The 18,069-nt window shown below is 39.3% G+C and overlaps 2 protein-coding genes across 2 annotated transcripts in view; both read right to left on the reverse strand.

Moving 5' to 3' along the window:
* LOC104589014 (Zinc finger, C3HC4 type (RING finger) family protein) overlaps positions 1-8,617 on the reverse strand; it is a 103,209-nt gene extending 94,592 nt beyond the window's left edge. Inside the window, exons 1-2 of the mRNA XM_010247177.3 lie at positions 8,140-8,617; positions 5,604-6,330 (exon numbers count right to left, since the gene is read on the reverse strand). Of these exons, the coding sequence (XP_010245479.1) occupies positions 5,604-6,330; positions 8,140-8,483 (1,071 nt within the window). The 5' untranslated portion in view covers positions 8,484-8,617. The remainder of the gene's footprint in view (positions 1-5,603; positions 6,331-8,139) is intronic.
* Positions 8,618-15,355: 6,738 nt separating this feature from the next.
* Positions 15,356-16,099, reverse strand: LOC148792272 (uncharacterized). Its single transcript, XM_088903773.1, has one exon. It carries the CDS (start codon positions 16,097-16,099, stop codon positions 15,356-15,358), a length of 744 nt encoding a protein of 247 aa, XP_088759899.1.
* Between the last annotated feature and the right edge of the window lie 1,970 nt (positions 16,100-18,069).

Raw genomic sequence — 18,069 nt, forward strand, 5'->3', positions numbered from 1 at the left:
AACAATATCATCTACATATACCACCAATAGGATCTTTCTAGCCTAAGAGTCATGACCCGAGACTGAGTGGTCAACCTGGCACTGTTTCATACCAAACTTCTTTACCACCTCACTGAACCTACCAAACCATGCACAAGGAGACTGTTTATGTCCATAAATGGACTTCTTTAGTCGACACACCTTAGCATCCTCCCCCTGAGCAACTAACCCCGGTGGTTGCCCCATATAGACATCCTCAAGTAGATCACCATGTAGGAAAGCATTCTTGGTTTCAAGCTGAAAGAGAGGCCAATCATACATAGCAGCTAGGGATATCACAACACGAGTGGAACCAATCTTAGCAACTGGGGAGAAGATCTCCGTATAGTCAATACCATATGTTTGGGAGTACCCTTTGGCAACCAATCTAGCTTTCAAACGTTCTACACTACCATCAGGTAAGTACTTAACAGTGTATACCCACTTACAACTAACAGCCTGCTTACCAGGAGGAAGTGTGGTAAGGTCCCATGTATGATTATGAGATAGAGCTGAGAGTTCTTCTTTCATTGCATGGCGCCACCCTAGAGAGGCAAGAGCTTCCTGGACATCCGTAGGGACAACGACAGAGGATAACAAGGACATAAACTGGTGGGAACAACTGTCGGATCTATCGACAAGGATGGAGCTAGAGGAGGAGCCGGTACATGTTGGCGATGTGTATACACTTGACAAATAGGTGGTCGTTCAACAGGTGGTGACACCAGAGGCAAAGATTTGGTCACAGCTGGAACAAGTGGAATGGGATCCGCAACTGGAAGTGGAAGGGGAGGAGTTGGTGAGGAGGAAGAAACATCACCTGACCCCGAGAAAAACGGAGTGGACTCAAAGAAAGTAACATCAGCACACACAAAGAAACGTTGAGAACTAGGATTATAACACTTATACCCTTTTTGGGTCCGGGAATAGCCAAGAAAGATGCACGTAATGGATCGTGCATCTAACTTGTCCTTTCCCGGTCCCAGATTATGAACAAAACAAACACACCCAAAAACCTGAGGAGAAAGGGGAAATGAAGACAAGGTAGGAAACAAAGTGGTGAAGGGAAATTGACCATCAAAGATAGACGTGAGCATCCAATTAATCAGGAAGCAAGAAGTACAGCATCACTCCAAAAAGGTTTGGGTACATTCATATGGTGCATGAGAGATCGAGCAGTTTCCAAAAGATGACGATTCTTTCTCTCAGCCACCCCATTTTGTTGTGGGGTGTAAGTACATGAAGTCTGATGGATAATGCCATGTTGTTCCAAATATTCTTGAAATAGTGTAGAAAAATATTCACAACCATTATCGGAACGAAGAACTTTAATGTGGATACCAAATTGGTTACGAATTTCAGCATAAAATTTTTGAAAAAATGGTAAACAATTCACTCCTTTCTTTCATTAAATAAAGCAACGTCATCCTTGAATAATTATCAACAAAAATAACAAAGTATCTATAACCATTGTATGACATTACTTTATTAGGACCCCAAACATCTGAATGAACTAAAGAAAAAGGACTCAACATACGCTTATCAACCCTAGGACTAAAGGTAACATCCCAGTTGACATGACTCACAATCCAAAACAGAAAGATGACTCAACGAAGGAACAAGAGACTTCAAAACTTTCAGTGACGGATGACCAAACCAACAGTGCCACTGGAGAGGAGAAAGGGATGTCTGGAGAGCTATTGACGTACTTCCACCACCATCAAGGTAATACGATCCACCAGCTTCATGCCCTCCACCAATCTTCATCCCCGTCTTGAGATCCTGAAGAACACATGAAGAAGGGTAAAAAGTGACAGAGCAATTAAGAGACTTGGTCAACTTACTAACAGACATAAGGTTAAAAGGAAATTTGGGGGCATACAAAACTGAGGATAAAGATAAAGGGTCAATGTTAACATTACCAACACCACAAATGGAGGATGTGAAACCATTAGCAAGGGTAACAAATTGTGATGTTGGGCAGTGGGAGAGAGAAGAAAATACACCTGGAGTTCCAGTCATGTGATCGGAAGCTCCAGAGTCAATAATCCAGGGATTGCGTGTGGATACCAGACAAGCCATACCTGAGTGTGCAAGAGTGGTTGTATTCTGTTGAGATGTGGTCTGAACAAACCTCTCATACTCATCACGAGGAACACTCATCATCTCCTTCCCGGGAACATCTGTGGAAGTAGTGGGCATCTGATCAGCTGAATGGCTCTCCTATCTAAAGCTGCTATCACTGGTCATGGCATGATTGGCCCAAGTTGAAGGTGGACCATGCAAATCATAGCAATAATTGATGGTATGTCTATCCATACCACAGTGTATACATCTTCTCAGACCTTAACTATGTCCTCTGCCACGAACTCCCCCTGAATCTCGACCTCCATTACGATCACCACCACGGTTATACATAGATCCACCACCACCACTACGGCCATATACCGGTCCACTGCTACCACTGCAGCCAGATTGAGCTCCACCTCTAACACCACGGCCCCTTGATACTACAAAGGTTGATCTACCTCCATTACGATCACCACCACGGTTATACATAGATCCACCACCACCACTACGGCCATATACCGGTCCACTGCTACCACTGCAGCCAGATTGAGCTCCACCTCTAACACCACGGCCCCTTGATACTACAAAGGTTGATCTATCGAAAACACTAGAATTCTCTGTAGAGCCAATAGATATCCTCCTAAGTCGAGCAAACACCTCTTCTAAGGAAGGGAGAGTTGATCCTCCTAGTATCTGTGCCTGCACTGTTTCATATTCAGATTTTAGCCCCACCAATAATCCAGTCACATCTAGTTGTTCTCTCTGCTGTTGCTGAATTTTAACATCAGAGGTGAGGGGTGATACACATTCAACTCATTACGAAGGTTTCTCATGCAAGCATAGTATTCCTCAAGACTCTAATTACCCTGTTGCAAATTAAAGTACCCTGATACAGCTAATATACTCTAGTTGTGTTGTCTTGACCCGAATACAACTTCTTAGCATGGTCCCACACTTCCTTGGCAGTATCAAGAAACATGAAATTCATACTAATCTTGGGTTCCATACTATTCCATAACCATGTAATAATATGTACATCTTCTTGTTCCCAGTCACCATACTCATGAGAATCAGTAGAGTGTTTTTCCTCCCTTATGTGTTTCACTTTCTTCTTTGCTTTAAGAAAGACTTCTACAGATTTCGCCCAAGGTACATAATTTTCTCCATTCAACTTGATAGAGGTCATCTAAACATTCAGGTAGTCAGTAGGAACCATCACACTAGTTTTACTGTCACTGTTGTCTCCCATTGCTGAATTCTGCAGACTGCACACTAAACCACATTGTTCTCAGCACCAGTTATTGCTGAATTCTGCACTGTCTACACCACAACCCTACCACACGACTACCTGAAAAACTCACCACACTGCTTGAAGATCACTCCCCCTTCAAACCACACTGAAATCTGCATAAACCCTAACCCACTACAACCTGAATTTCCGCCATACGATCTGAAACAAATTCACCATTTGATTCACAATAAAAAACTGCATAAAAACTACTTACCTAATCACCAGAAAATCAAACTATACTCGACACCCACTGCATCACTCGAATCAGTCCTCTTCTCTTCATCGATTAGGGGAGGGCTTCCTACAAACCACAGCATCCACCCACAAACTGCACGACTAGAGGCATAGAAACCTCCAAGGGAAGACGGCGATCACTCCTTTTCAGCCTCTTCCCTTATCTCCAGCTGATGGCGAAGAAAAAAGAAGAAAACCCTAGACTGGATGCGTGAAGACCAGAATTCTGGGCAGATTCGATTTGCTCAACCAGGCTCTGATACCATATTATAATCCAATCTGTCTTAGAATTCTGTTAGGATAGTGATTGTAGAAATAAGAGAAGGATGAGAAGAAGAAGAAGAAGAAGAAGAAGAAGAAGAAGAAAAGGAAATAGAAAAGGAGAGAAGTCTGATTCGAACAAGAGAGAAAATCAGTCTCTCCCTACTCGGCCAGATCTATTTATATGTTTCTATTAAATCATAAAAGTACATCTTTGCCCCTACTTAAGTGAGGGACATAAGAACTAATAGAACATTACACATCAACAACTTAAACATAACCATAATGATTAAAATACCCCTACACAGTCGACATTAACAATAACTATCAAGGGATAAAACTCCTGAGCCACACTATGAAAATTTGGGAGAGAATAATTGATAAAAAGTTACAAAATGAAACACGTATATCAGAGAACCAATTTGGGTTTTTGCTAGGGAGATCAACCACGGATGCTATCTTTTTTTCGAGACAATTGATGGAAAAGTTCAAAAAGAAAATTGATCTCCATATGATGTTCATTGATCTAGGAAAAGCATATGATAGAGTGGGAGAAACATCAAACTTTGCAGCTATGAAGGGTCTTCACCAAGGTTCAGCACTTATCCCTTATTTATTTGCACTGGTCATAAATGAATTGACTAAACATATTCAGGAAGCATCAACACCTAGTTCTTTCTTCTCTCCTCTCTCTTCTCTCTTCTCTCCTCTCTCTTCTCTCTTCTCTCTTTCAAGATTATTCTTTCAGCTATTGAGAAGGCATCAACACCTGAAGAAAACCAATCAATCTATAAGGATTGAGCAAACTGCTCTGAAAAGTTCTCTTAATGATTCTTGGACAACCCTATGTTCCTTTTTCTTTTCTTTCTGTAGGAATTCTGCTCGGCCCCATTTGGAGTAAGTTCTTTCCTGCCAAGGTCATTAGCTGAGCTTGGCCAAGGATAAGTGAAAGTAGAAAAGCAAGAATTGTCTGGATCTGTATTCCTTTTACTGTGTGCTGGGTTATTTGGAACGAGAAAAACAGGAGACTGTACGAATATAAGTCCAAAAACATTGAGGTGCTAGTGCCTTTAGTAGGCCAGGTCATCTTGGATTGGGTTCTGGTACTTCCTGAGTTCAATCAGATTAGAAGATCAGATATTGGGAAGAACTCTTGGACTGTTCTTGAAATTCAGAATTGTATCAGAATTTAATGTGTTTCTTTTGGTCTTTAGTTGTTCTGTTTTGGTGAGGTGCCATCTTGTCACCTATTTTGTAACCTTTTTTTATTATTGGAAAGAGTACAAATACAAATATGTACTATACAAATACATACAAAATACAAGGTTTTGCACTCTACATATTTGTATTTGTACTCCTTCTAAATGGAGCCTAATAAAATTTCTTCTCTTACTTTTCAAAAGAAAAAATTAACACCGATTAGGAAAAAGAAATAAAAGATTAAAAGCAACGAGCATCACATTCTTCCTCTACCATGAACAATGCAATCCCAAGAAATGGCAAGAATGCAAAGGTAACACAGTTAGAAGGATAGCAAAGTTCATATTCTATGCTAAAAATATATAGAAGGACAAAGAAGTAAAGATCAATAAGCAGAAAACAAGTTAATAACATGAGACATGCATCATGGAAGACTAGACGTTATCTGGGACACTATTAGTAAGAAGTTCAGCCAATAAAAAAAAAAAAAAAGAATAGGCAAATGAAGAAATGAAGAATTCCCAGTTACCTCCAGTAAACTGTCCGATATGCAAGCTGCAACTGATGCCCAAGGCAGTAGGTGGATATCATATTCTTTGGCAGCAGAAGCTGCAAAAGCTCCTATTTTACTAGATGCTGGTGCCATTGCCTGCACTATGTGAAAGGTGTCCACTTTCTTCTCCAAACTATTCCCAGCAACTTTCTCACTCAAAAAGTCCAATGAAAAGGAATCCATTTCAATATTTGAGGAGACAATAGAATTAGATAGTCTGAGAAGTGCTTGACGATGCCAAATTGTATCTTCATTGGCTGAATTGACAGAGCAGGAATAAATCTTTTGTGGCTCTAGTGCTCCAGAATCCCATAAATACATTTCAACAGATATGACATTTTTAAGAAAAAGTAATGTCAAAACTCCTTCCTCATAAAGCTGGAGAAACATGGAAGAAATGTCATCTTCCAGGTAAGCTTGCCTTGAGAGCTTACTAGTTGCTGCCTGATCTGCATTCCTCAAAGGGAAACGGAATAAAGTTCCATGGAAAGGTCTCTTCATGTCACATCCAAAAGTACAGTATGGAAGGAATTGATCTTTGTAAAGTGACATGGCTGAAGAATTAACATATTCAATGCGTTTTCCAGGATTTGCCACTGAAATATTTGGAAGATATATGCCCTGGGGATCAAATAGTACCACATATTTGCCACTTACAAAAGAGGGCAAATCCGTCAAATGGTACACTGAGTTGAAGCCCACTCTTGAAAAATCAGACCACCAAAGCAAAAGTCAAAAATTAATTTTACTGGTAGAGTTGCAGTGCCAGATTTTGAAAATGAAAAAGAATACAATCAGTACAGAGTACACATACATTGCCAGCAAGCACACTACTCATTTCTAAAACACTTTAACTGAATTTGGTTTTCACAAGAAAAGACCAGCTTCACCTCTCTTTCTTCCTTTTACTTCTTTTCTTTCAGGGTTTTTTTTTTCATTTTGGTTGTTACCATTTTACTTTATTGATTATAATAAAAGAATGTGGTGTACAATATGTAAGGGTCTCTTTTCTAAGGCTAGCCTTAGTAACCTTTCCCCCCCCCCTTTTACCATGTAACCTACCTATACATACAATTTTCACTGTTTACCCCCCAAAACAATTGTTCCATTTCTGTCCCTTGCTTAGCAAGTGAATCAACCAAGCAGTTTGCTGATCTAGGTACCCAACTGACAGAAACAACCATTTCCCTTAGGAGTTGGTTGGTTTCTCTTAATAAATTCCTGTACTGCCTGCTTCTTGAGTGTCCTTCAACCAGTCAACAACAGTCTGGGAATCACCCTTATCACTGCATTTCTCATGCTTAGGCTTTTGCTCAGCCTCAATCCTAATACCACAGCTAGCAACTCAGCTTTTATAGAGTCCCCAAAACCAATAAAACCTGAATACATTGCTATCACATTCCCATGGAAATCTGTACACACCACCAATTATGTGGAAATACAGGATTACCCAAGCTACATCCATCAAAGTTGAGCTTGATGTGGTTAAGTTCATGGGGTGGCTGAATTATTGTGGGTTCACACTTTGCACAAGGAGCTTGCAATGCAGGTTTCAGGTCAACTCAAGTTATACTATGACAATTGTGCTACAATCAACAATAGTTAACAACCCAGTCTATCATGGCAAAACAAAAGATATTGAGATTTAGGCACTTTGTGAAAGGATTGTTTCCTGTGATCTTTATGTGCTTTATACATACCTTCAAAAAGACAGCTTATTGACTTGTTTACAAAAGGGCTTTCTAAGAAAAGATTTGTCGGGTTGTTGATTTGTTTTGCAATCTGGGCATAATTGGCATCTATGCTCAGCTTGAGGGGGAATGTTGCAACGATTAAAAGTGCATGGGCTAGGCTGTTTTGTATTTACTTTACTTTTTGTTTATTTAGTTATAATGGGCTTAAGTTATTGGGGCCTCATATTATCTATTATTTCTTATCGCTGCCTAATTGGGCCAGTTATGTCCGTTGCATTCTAATTAAGCCAACTACTATAAACAGATCCTTTGGCCTTTGCAAACATTGTTGAACACATCCAAAGCTAAAACCACAGGCAGATCTTCCTAAAGAAGTCTTCCATGTCAAAATTGATGGTATCTCCGTTCACAACATTCAAGTACCATATGATTCAGAATCAACCGGCTTTTGTTTCTGGAAGCTGATAACCAAATACTCAATTGCCTTTTGCAAGTCAAATTGCAAAAAAAAAAAAAAAAAAAAAAAAATCTAGCATTACATACCATGCGTGCTAACCATGAATAGCCATGAACAAAGAATAGAACATTCATAATGCCAGTCAAGCCTTGTGCATTCCTTACCGTCACATTCCAAGGAAACAGAACACGGTGGTAATGTTCATTTTAAAGAATGATGTCTCAAGGCGACATTCTCTCTGTCAATAACTAATTCCTCCGTTCCTAATGTGAATCCTTAATAATAAACCCATTCACCTACATATAGCTATAATACAAAAAGCAATACAATCAATGTATAACCGAGGGCTTAAATGAATTACCCAAAGCGGCCAGTCTTCCACGCTTGCCCCTGCTTCTTACTATCTCCAATCCGAGAGATACTAACAAAATCATCATCCGTGAACTCCGCATTATTATAGGCCAGCAGCGCCGGACCTTGCCACTCTGCCAATTTACTCGACAACAACGAGCCAACGCCGTGAACCCTGCGGTCCAAGCAGAGGCAAACCTTAGTCGCACCGGCATCATCAGCATTCTGGATCAGTTCCTTCAACACAGTCGTTCCTTCAGGATAATTCACCAAAACCTCCCGAATCCGCCGCGTGAGGTCGACTTTCTGTCCAAAATCCTCCAAAAGGAATGAATCAGTCCCTGAAGACTCCATTGCCGGTCGTAAACAAGAAACTCGGCCGACGAACAATTCTGGAAATCAAGCAAAAGAGGGCCTGATTCTGGCGGGTTCTCATAAATTTCTAACCGACGTTCCTTGTCATCTGAGTTTCGTACCGGATGCCTGGATGGTCCTTCGGTGCCTTTATATGTGACAGATTCCTCAATCGGGACCATCTCCCGCGACCGTGTTGTCCGGGCGATGACTTTTGGCGGGTTGGTGTTGGTCCTTAAAGAACGATTTTCTAACGTGCGCGGGGGCAAGTGCAAGTTGATTGGATATTATTTGTCAGGCTTATTACTTAAATATACCTGTGGTTTCACTAACTACTCTAAATATACTTTATGGTTTCTAAAACTACCTTTTATATACCTTTGGCTTTGAGAATGACCCCACTTATGAATTTTGTTAATGAAACTTTTTGGGCAGTGCGTACTTTGTTGTTAACCTTCCAGTTTTGCCCCCATTCTCTTCCCTCTTTCTCTTACCCTGGTCACTGGTCAGCAAGCAGAAGAGTGACCGAATAAGTCCATTCTGCTCTTCAAGCAAAGCAGAATTCAACAAACTAGAATAATCAATCTCTATCTTGCAACACATATTCGTGTTGCATTTCTTTTAATTCAAAAATTTGTAGGAGTATTTTTGTTTTTTTTTTGGTATTTTAAAATGCTTATAAATTCAAACACATCTATATATAGATGTAAATATATATTAAAACAAAACGAAATTTTCTCCTTTTTTTGAATTTTATTTTTTATTCTATTTCATTTTTGAAACAACCAATGAGATGCATTTTTCCCAAAAAACTAAATAATTTATTCTCCTAAAATTTATCCTAAACTACCTCCCCCACTTTCTCCATAATTATCTCTAATTCATATTTATCTTCTAAATTATCTCTAATTCCTATTAATCTCCACATATCTAATGTAGTAGAGAGTTTCTCTCCTGAATAATCTCCAATTCCTATTTATCTTCTCCCATACTTTTTATCTATATCTATCTAAAGAAAGGTTGGTTAAAAAAAATTAAGAATTATTTAAATATTCAAACAAAATTATTAACTTTAAAATATTTATTAAAAACACAAAATAATTTTACATTTTTACAAAAATATATCATGAAATTATACTATTATTACATAATTTTATTATTAATTTTGTTATATATTAAATTATTATTAATTTCAATATTATGTTATAATTATTTTTTGATTTTGAAGAAATTTTTTAAATTTATTACATAATTTCTTTAATTTAACTATTTAAAATCTAGTTATTTAAAATTTTAAATAGATAATCCAGAAAACATTTAAATTATTTAAATTGATAATCCGGAAAAATATAATTTAAATTGTTAGTACATATTTTCGTGATATATTTTGTAAAAATATAAATTTTTTTTGTGTTTTTAATAAATATTTTGAAGTTATTATATAATTTTGTTAGAATATTTAAATAATTCTTAAATTTTTTAATCCAAACTTTCTTTAGATAAATATTGATAAAAAGTAGGGAAGAGGACAAATAGGAATTAGAGATAATTTAGGGGAGAAACTATGAGATAATTTTGGAGATAAATATGAATTAGAGATAATTTAGAAGATAAATAGGAATTAGAGATAATTTTGGAGAAAGTGGGGAGGTAGTTTAGGAGTAATTTTTAGGAGAAGAGATTATTTAGGTTATTGGGAAAGTGCATCTCATTGGTTGTTTCAAAAATGACATGGGATTAGAAAAATAAAAATTCAAAAAAATGAGAAAATTTCTAGACTTCCTTGTTTTAATATGAACAAGCTGAATGTCAGCGTCCAAGAGCTCAGCAATATGTTGTAAAGAGCTGAGGAATTAATAAGGAAGGATGAGCTGATAGCCATGCTTGTTGAAGCTGGAAAATCTGGCAAGAAGAAGAAGGCAAAGAGAAAGCCTCAAAAGAAAACCATCAAATCTAAGAAACAAAAGAAAGACAAGGCATCCGATGCATGTCACTTCTACAAGCAGGCCGGCCACTGGAAGAGGAATTGTCCTGCCTAACTGGAATCTTAGAAAGGTACTTTCGAAACTTGTGTCATGGAAACTAATTTATTAGTAACTTTTGTGCCCTGGTGTGTTGACTCCGGGGCTTCAACTCATGCATGTAATTCATTGCAGAGGTTCAAAGTAAGCAGAAGGTTGAGTGAATGAGAGGTGACACTTTACTTGGGGACTTCTGCAAGTGTTGCAGCTACGGCGATAGGAACCGTAGAATTGAATTTTAGAGAAGGGATTCTTGTACTGAAAGACTGTCTTTTTGTACAAAATCTAAGAAGAAATTTGATTTATGTTTCTAAACTGTGTGTGAATGGATATACTGTCTCTTTTAGTAATATGATTACTATCAAAATGAACAACAAATTCATCGCATGCGGGGAACTGGAGAACGGTCTCTATGTTCTACACCCTTCTCTAAAAGCTAACCTAATCGAAACTACGTCGGTCGAAATCCCCAAGAAAATGACTCGTGACATGGTTAGTCCCATGTGCCTGTGGCATTACCGACTTGGCCACATCGGTATTGACCGAATCACAAGATTGGTAAAAGATGGTCCTTTGGGTTTTCTAACCATAGAAAACCTTCCCACTTGTGAGCCTTGCCTTAGAGGCAAGATGACAAAGCGGCCATTTAACGGTAAGCCTAAAAAATGTACAGGCACAGTTGACCTTATACATAGTGATGTATGTTGTCCCCTAAGTGTTACGACCCACAACCAACACGTGTATTTCATCACCTTTACCGATGATTTCTCACGATATGGTTACGTGTACCTAATGAGACATAAATCTGAATCCTTTGAAAAGTTCAAAGAGTTCAGACAAGACGTCGACAAACAGTTAGGGAGAGAAATTAAGGCCCTTCGATCAAATCGAGGTGGCGAGTATCTCTCTAACGAATTCAAGGACTACTTGAAGGCCAATGGGATTATCTCACAGTTGGCTCCTCCTGCAACACCCCAGCTTAACGGTGTTTCAAACAGGAGGAATAAGACATTGCTAGACATGGTCCGGTCACTTCTCACACACTCAAAATTGCCCACATCAGTTCGCCGTCTTCTTCTCTAGCTCCCTCCTGTTGCAGCCGCCACTTTCTATTGCAGTTCGTTTTCTCTGTCAGAGAAAGATCAAGAAAAGTTCTTGATATCAGTCTTTATTGAAAGGCTGATTTTGTTTGGTGCTCATTGTCATCCAAAGGATTCTTGTGAAGGATTCAGTGTGTAGGACGCACTCTGCTGGTTCTGTTCCACAGTTGCTGTGTCATCTTCAACAGGAGCAGATCTTGGTGCCTTATTTGGGTGTAAACACCAACTTTGGGAGATATTGTTTCTCTGGATCATGTATAATTACTCCCTTCTCTTTTGGTTAAGATCTGGTTCAAGTAGGATCCTTGAATCTTGATTCTAAAATTAGGGAATGTGATTCCCAGTTGAAAGGTAGGTAGAAAATTTTTGAAATTCGCCCACCCATTCCGCAACTATTTTGGCGTCCATATGATGGATTCTACCATCCCTTTTAATTTCCTACAATAATCATTTCTCATTCAGTCCAAACTTCCCTTTTGCCATCGACGAAAGTGAATGAAGTAGAGGAATAAACAAAATCTCATCAAAGTTAAGATAAAATAGTGAAGAGTATATGATGAGAGGGGAATTTGAGAATCATACCCTAATAGTTAAAAACAAGCATAGTTAAATTTTTAAATAGTGCCAACTATAAGCATGTGCTAATCTCTCATGGAAAATATGTAAACAATTTATATCATAGGTGAGAAACATAAACCATAGCTTATCATTTGGACAATATTTGTAAACTTTTAGAATTAATACCAATTGTAAGTTTATGCAATTATCTCATCAAAATATGAATATAAAAGATTAAGCTTAGGTGATAAACTAATCACATAATTTATCAATTGGAAAAATATAACTATGCATTCAAAAACAGTTCCAATTGATTGTCAAGGAGAGTTCCTTGACAATGTTGAGCATTAGAATGATCTAAGTAGGGTTGGAGACCTTAAGCTCCCCCTGTTGTGAATGTCTTTTCAAAAGAAGGCATCTTTCTCCCTTTTCATCTCATCAAAACACATAGATATATAACAATAAAGATCAAGGGATGAGATAATCTATATCAAATCAATTGGAAGAAAGAATATGTATACTACATTAAGCATGCCAACTAAAACATGCTAAGCTTTTTGGCTTAGCTAAAACAAGCACTACTTAGCTTGTTTTGGAAAGGAAGTAAATTTCCTCCCCTTTATGCTCATGAACTTTTGGGCATTTCTAAATCTTTTCCTTTTCTCTCACATAACAAATAATTTTAAAGTATAATTATTTAAAGCATATACAAATTAAACCGTGAAAAGAGAGAAATAAGTAAATTATATAACTATTGGAAAATAAATTATAAATTTATAATCATGCCAAATGTATATAGATATGCCAAGTTTATAATTTTGGCAAAATTAATGCCTTTTGCAACTTGAAGTATCTTTAACTTCTTACCCAATTATCCTCTAAATAGGAATGCAAAGATAAAAACACATAGAGGATAAAGTGACATCATGACACATGGCATCTCAGAGCAACTAGATGACACCCTGTCACCACCTAGGTGATGACTTGCCTTAGCCAAAGTGATGGAGTCCGACCTAGCAACCTGCCTCCACCACCGATTTAGCGACTTACCTCCGCCGACCTGGTGGAAATCTGGCTGGCGACCTTGTCCACATTTTAGGGCGGCTAGCAGCACCTTGTCTAGGGCCGACCTGTGGCATCTCATCAATATGGGCCGAAATAACCCCGATGTGAGGAGTGACCTCCCTCAAGGGATTCCCGACCTGACTGAGGTCCAAGTGGCAACCTACGAGATGTGCTCGCCGACCAATTATGCATGCATATCTCGTCACTCCCAGGTTTAAAGTTGGCCCACATGCCGAATGTTCCGGAGGAAACCGAACAAGGTGCGAAGATTAGTCTACATGCATGCTCCGAGGACTTTGGACTGGTTAGGCACAACCTCCTGGAGATCTTGGACATGATGCGTGAAACCCACACCAAACAATGCCTATATATAAGCCTCACCTCCAACTTCACAAAGGTACACGTGATTATTTGCTTACAGCCAGTTACTGACTTAAGCATCGAAGCAACCACGCCGGGTTAACCACCCAAGTTCTCTAATCTCTCTCGTCTTGCAGTTCGACTAGCCAACTGGTCAACCGACATCCGAGCTGCCATCCAGCTAGGAGCAACAAGATCACATGCCATCATATATACATATGCGAAGTTTATAATTTTAGCTAAATTAATGCCTTTTGCAACTTGAAGAATCTTTAACTTCTTACCCAATTATCCTCTAAACAGGAATGCAAAGATAAAGACACATAAAGGATAAAGATTGAATTACTTCTCTTATAATATAAAGATCAATTTTGTGCACAAAGTCATAGAAGTTTTAGTCATGCATTTAGCCTTTTTACAGGAATGTTCTACGTAGTGGGAGATTCTAATCTCTTAACTAGCATAGACATATTTTTCTAGTGTCATGTTGTTAGTGACCTCTATTCTATATGTGTGCACCATGTTGTCATTGATCAGAAAGCGGAAGTAGATTTACTTCATTTAATCCTCAAAGCATTCTTTTATGAGGACTGAGTTTTTTTTTTTTTTTTTTTTTTACTTCACCATAGTTTCTCCAGGTGGGATAAATATCCTCATTGCTAGGCAAATTAATTTCATCATTAAAGTTCTTGTCTCTCTTATGTAGTGAATCCCCCTTGTGTTGGGATCATCTAATGAGAACTTGTTATAAAAATTCAGGAAGTGTTAACAAAATCATGGGGCCTCAAGTGTCCACTTATGATATGAATAGCTCTCCACTTTCTTTAGTTTGGCACATAACCAAGATTTCTTGCCTTTCGATTCTTTTCTTTTTGATGGTCTAACTCTACATGGTCCTTGACCACATGGGCACATCTTGAGGTCTTAAGTCTAGTAGAAGGAATTGCATATTTTCTTCTTGTCATGTTTGAAGGGGCAGGAGATAAACTTCTTCCCTTCATAGTTCTCTCCATTGAAGTAGGGACCACCTCCATAAGGGCACATTATCTTTATTTTTTTCTTGGATTCTCCATCTTAGGCTCTATTAGGCTGAAGTAGTCGATACCTGGAGGTGTGAGCTTCGGGAAGCTCATGGCCGGCTTAAAGGAGTTGCCACCCAATTTTTTAGAGGAAATGGATTCTCATTTTTATCTTTTAAAACTTAATTTATCTTTGAAATAGTGACTCCATTTTACATAGGAAATGGCATTCTACCATGATCTTGTGTTTGCTCTCCCAAGTATGGAATGGCCAGGGTGTAATGACTGGGTGGAAACTGTTGGCAGGTTTATGGATTCTCTCACTGTGGACTTGGCACTTGTGACATCTACGTACATGTCACTACGTATCCTCCATCATGGTTGGCCAGTAGAAGTTTAGGTAAAAGGATATGGTTGTGTAGCGCTAGTTGTCCTTGATGGGCTGCAGGTTCAAAGCTATGGGTTGTCTCTAATACTTCGTCGATCTCGTCACCATCCAGGCATTGCAAATGTTTTCCCGCGTGTGATTTATTGTACAACATTCCATCCTGGAGATAGAACCGCCTAATTTTGGATAGTAGCCTCCTCCTCAATGTAGTGTCAATGGGCAACGTATGGCCTTTTAGGTATTCTATATACATCCTTCCCCAGTCCTCTTCACAGACCATGAGGCATTCTCTGCCATCCACTTATGGGATGCACTTATTGCATTCCAGTTGCACCTTGGTAGAGTCCCTCTTCATCGCAGGCTAGTAATACCCTAACCTTTGTAGTCTTTGGAATAGGGTACTTGTGATATCCCCGCAATTGATCATGTATACTTCATTCAACATTGATTCAGCCTCTGATTTCCCTAGGCATCTTGCCCTTACTCCATCCGGCTCTCTATGGTACAGTTCTTCATTCACAAGCTGAAACTTTGCGATTAGCTTGATATCTTGTGTCCCTATGGTTTGACCGTTCAGCTTCTGGATTATTTCATATATCCAATCATCCATTATTATTTCATGCTCATCTTCTACCCAATCCTTTAGAGTGAAGATTGATTGCTTATCGACTGGCTGAATGGTGATTTCTATTGGCTTTGTGCTAGCTTGTATCTTGGTCCCTAAAGTGGCTAGTGCATCAGCAAACCTGTTTTTGGCTCTATTTTGATGATTTAAGTCTACATCTAGGTTGCGGACCAACCTCTGGATCAGGGTCCTATACGGCCGGATGGTCACCTCTTTTACTGTTGTGTTTCTATCAAGCTGCCTGATCACTACTTTAGCATCACCAATCACCTTTTTCTTCTTTGCGTCGGCTTCTATTGCTTTGATCAACCCAAGGACCAGGGCCTCATATTTCGCTATGTAATGTGAACAGGGGAATTGGAGTTTGAAGTAGTAGGCGGAGGTTTGTCCGTTAGGTGAGGTTAGGGTTACTCTAGCACTAGCTGAAGTGCTAGTGCTACTCCCATCGAAGGCCAGGACCCACTCTTTACTTTCAGCCATGGCAATCATGGATGTGTCTCCAGGTACTTCATCCGATATGGGAAAGTCAATGCTTGATGGGAAAGCAGCCAATAGGTCCGCCGCTTCTTGGCACTTGATGGCCCTCGGTTGGGTATACTCTATCGTGTATTCATTGAGCTACATCATCCACTTGACGAGTCTACCAGAGAGGGGAGGTCTGTCCATGAAGAATTTGATTGGGTCATTCCATGCAATGGGCCTCACTTTTTGCCCTAGGATGTAGTGTTTGAATTTCTATGTGGCAAAGACCAGCACCAGACAATGCTGCTCCATGTGGGAATAGTTTTTCTCAGTTGGTTTAAGGGTTTTATTGGCACAATATATCAGGAGTTCCACTCTATTATCATCCTCCTGCGCTAGTATCCTATGGCTTCTGACCCTGTTGCGATATATATTTTGAATAGTCATTCGTCTTTGGGTGATGACATTGTCGGGGCCCTAGCGAGTGTTACTTTCAGTTACTTGAATGTCTACTGGTGCTCCTGAATCCATCTAAACTCAGCAGACTTCTTAATTAGCTTCATGAGTGGCAGCGTGACATGTGCGAGGCTAGCGAGTGCTACTTTCAGTTGCTTGAATGTCTGTTGGTGCTTCTGAATCCATCTAAACTCGGCGGACTTCTTAATTAGCTTCATGAGTGGCAGCGCGACATGTGAGAGGCTAGGGATGTACATTTTAGTGGGTTTAACCTTAGCGACATGTGTATCCCTATCTGATCTACTCTGTAGCCTAAGAACTTCCCTGATTATACCCTGAATGTACATTTTAGTGGGCTTAACCTTAGCTTGCTTTTCCTACATTGGGTGAAGACTTTCCTTAAAACCTCAGAGTGATTCTTCTTCTTCCTTGCTTTGATGACTATGCCATCACATAGCATTCGATTTCTTTGTGTATCATATTGTGGAAGATGCTAGTCATCGCTCTCTAGTATGTTGCCCCCACATTCTTCAAACCAAAAGGCATCATCTTGTAGTAGAAATTTCCTATCGGTGTTCTAAAGGCTGTGTGGGGTGTGTCTACGTGATCCATGAAGATCTGATTGTACCTGCTGTAAGCATCTAGGAAGGAGAAAAGCTCATGTCCTGCAGTGGAGTCTATCAGCACCTCCATGTTGGGTAGAGGGAATTCATCATTTGGGCAAGCCTTATTTAGGTCCCTAAAGTCGACACAACATTTGTGATAACGTGGGATTAGTATTTGGGTGATACGTTATTGCTAAAGGACTAGGTGGGAGGACACTAACCTTAGTTGTCCGTTCTTCTTCTTTACTGTGAATACGTTGGCTAACCACTGAGGGTGTGCTATTGATTTGATGAAATCCACCTTCAAAAGTCATTCAATCTCTTCTTTGATCTTCAGGGTTATTTTTGGCATGGAGATCCTCTGCGGCCGCTTTATCGGCCGAAATTTCGGGTCTATACACAGGGAGTGTCTAACGAGTTCTAAGTCTAATCCCGGCATCTAGTCGTATAACCAGGCGAATACATCCTGAAATTATGTGGAAAAGTGCGGGTTAAACTATTTTTGGGTTCTAAGGTTTTTGTGATAAGGGTAAATTTACCTTTTAGGAGCACGATAAGTTTTTCTTTGTCTTCGACTGCCAGCTTGGCGGATATGTATAAGGGTCTTTTGTCTGTTCCATCAGCCGCTAGATTGATCTCTTCTTATGGCTCTTCTACTATGTCGATGGAATCTGTCATGCACCTGGGAGGTGCTCTGACTTCATCGCAGTAATCCAGGGCATCCTCCTTCAACTCCTGTCGTGGTTCACGTTATTATTTGTCTCAAATTCTAGGGTTTTGTGTCTAATAAGTTTATGGTCAGGTGTTCTACCTTTGTTTCATTTTCAAGGGCTGAATTATTGTTTGATGATGTTAATGTAGTGATGTTGGTTTGCGATGTAGTGAAACGGTGCTAGTTGAAACAATACTTAGAGCCTTCCGTTAGAG

This window comes from Nelumbo nucifera, chromosome 4, assembly GCF_055504915.1.
Source record: "Nelumbo nucifera cultivar China Antique chromosome 4, China Antique-T2T, whole genome shotgun sequence".
NCBI lineage: Eukaryota > Viridiplantae > Streptophyta > Magnoliopsida > Proteales > Nelumbonaceae > Nelumbo > Nelumbo nucifera.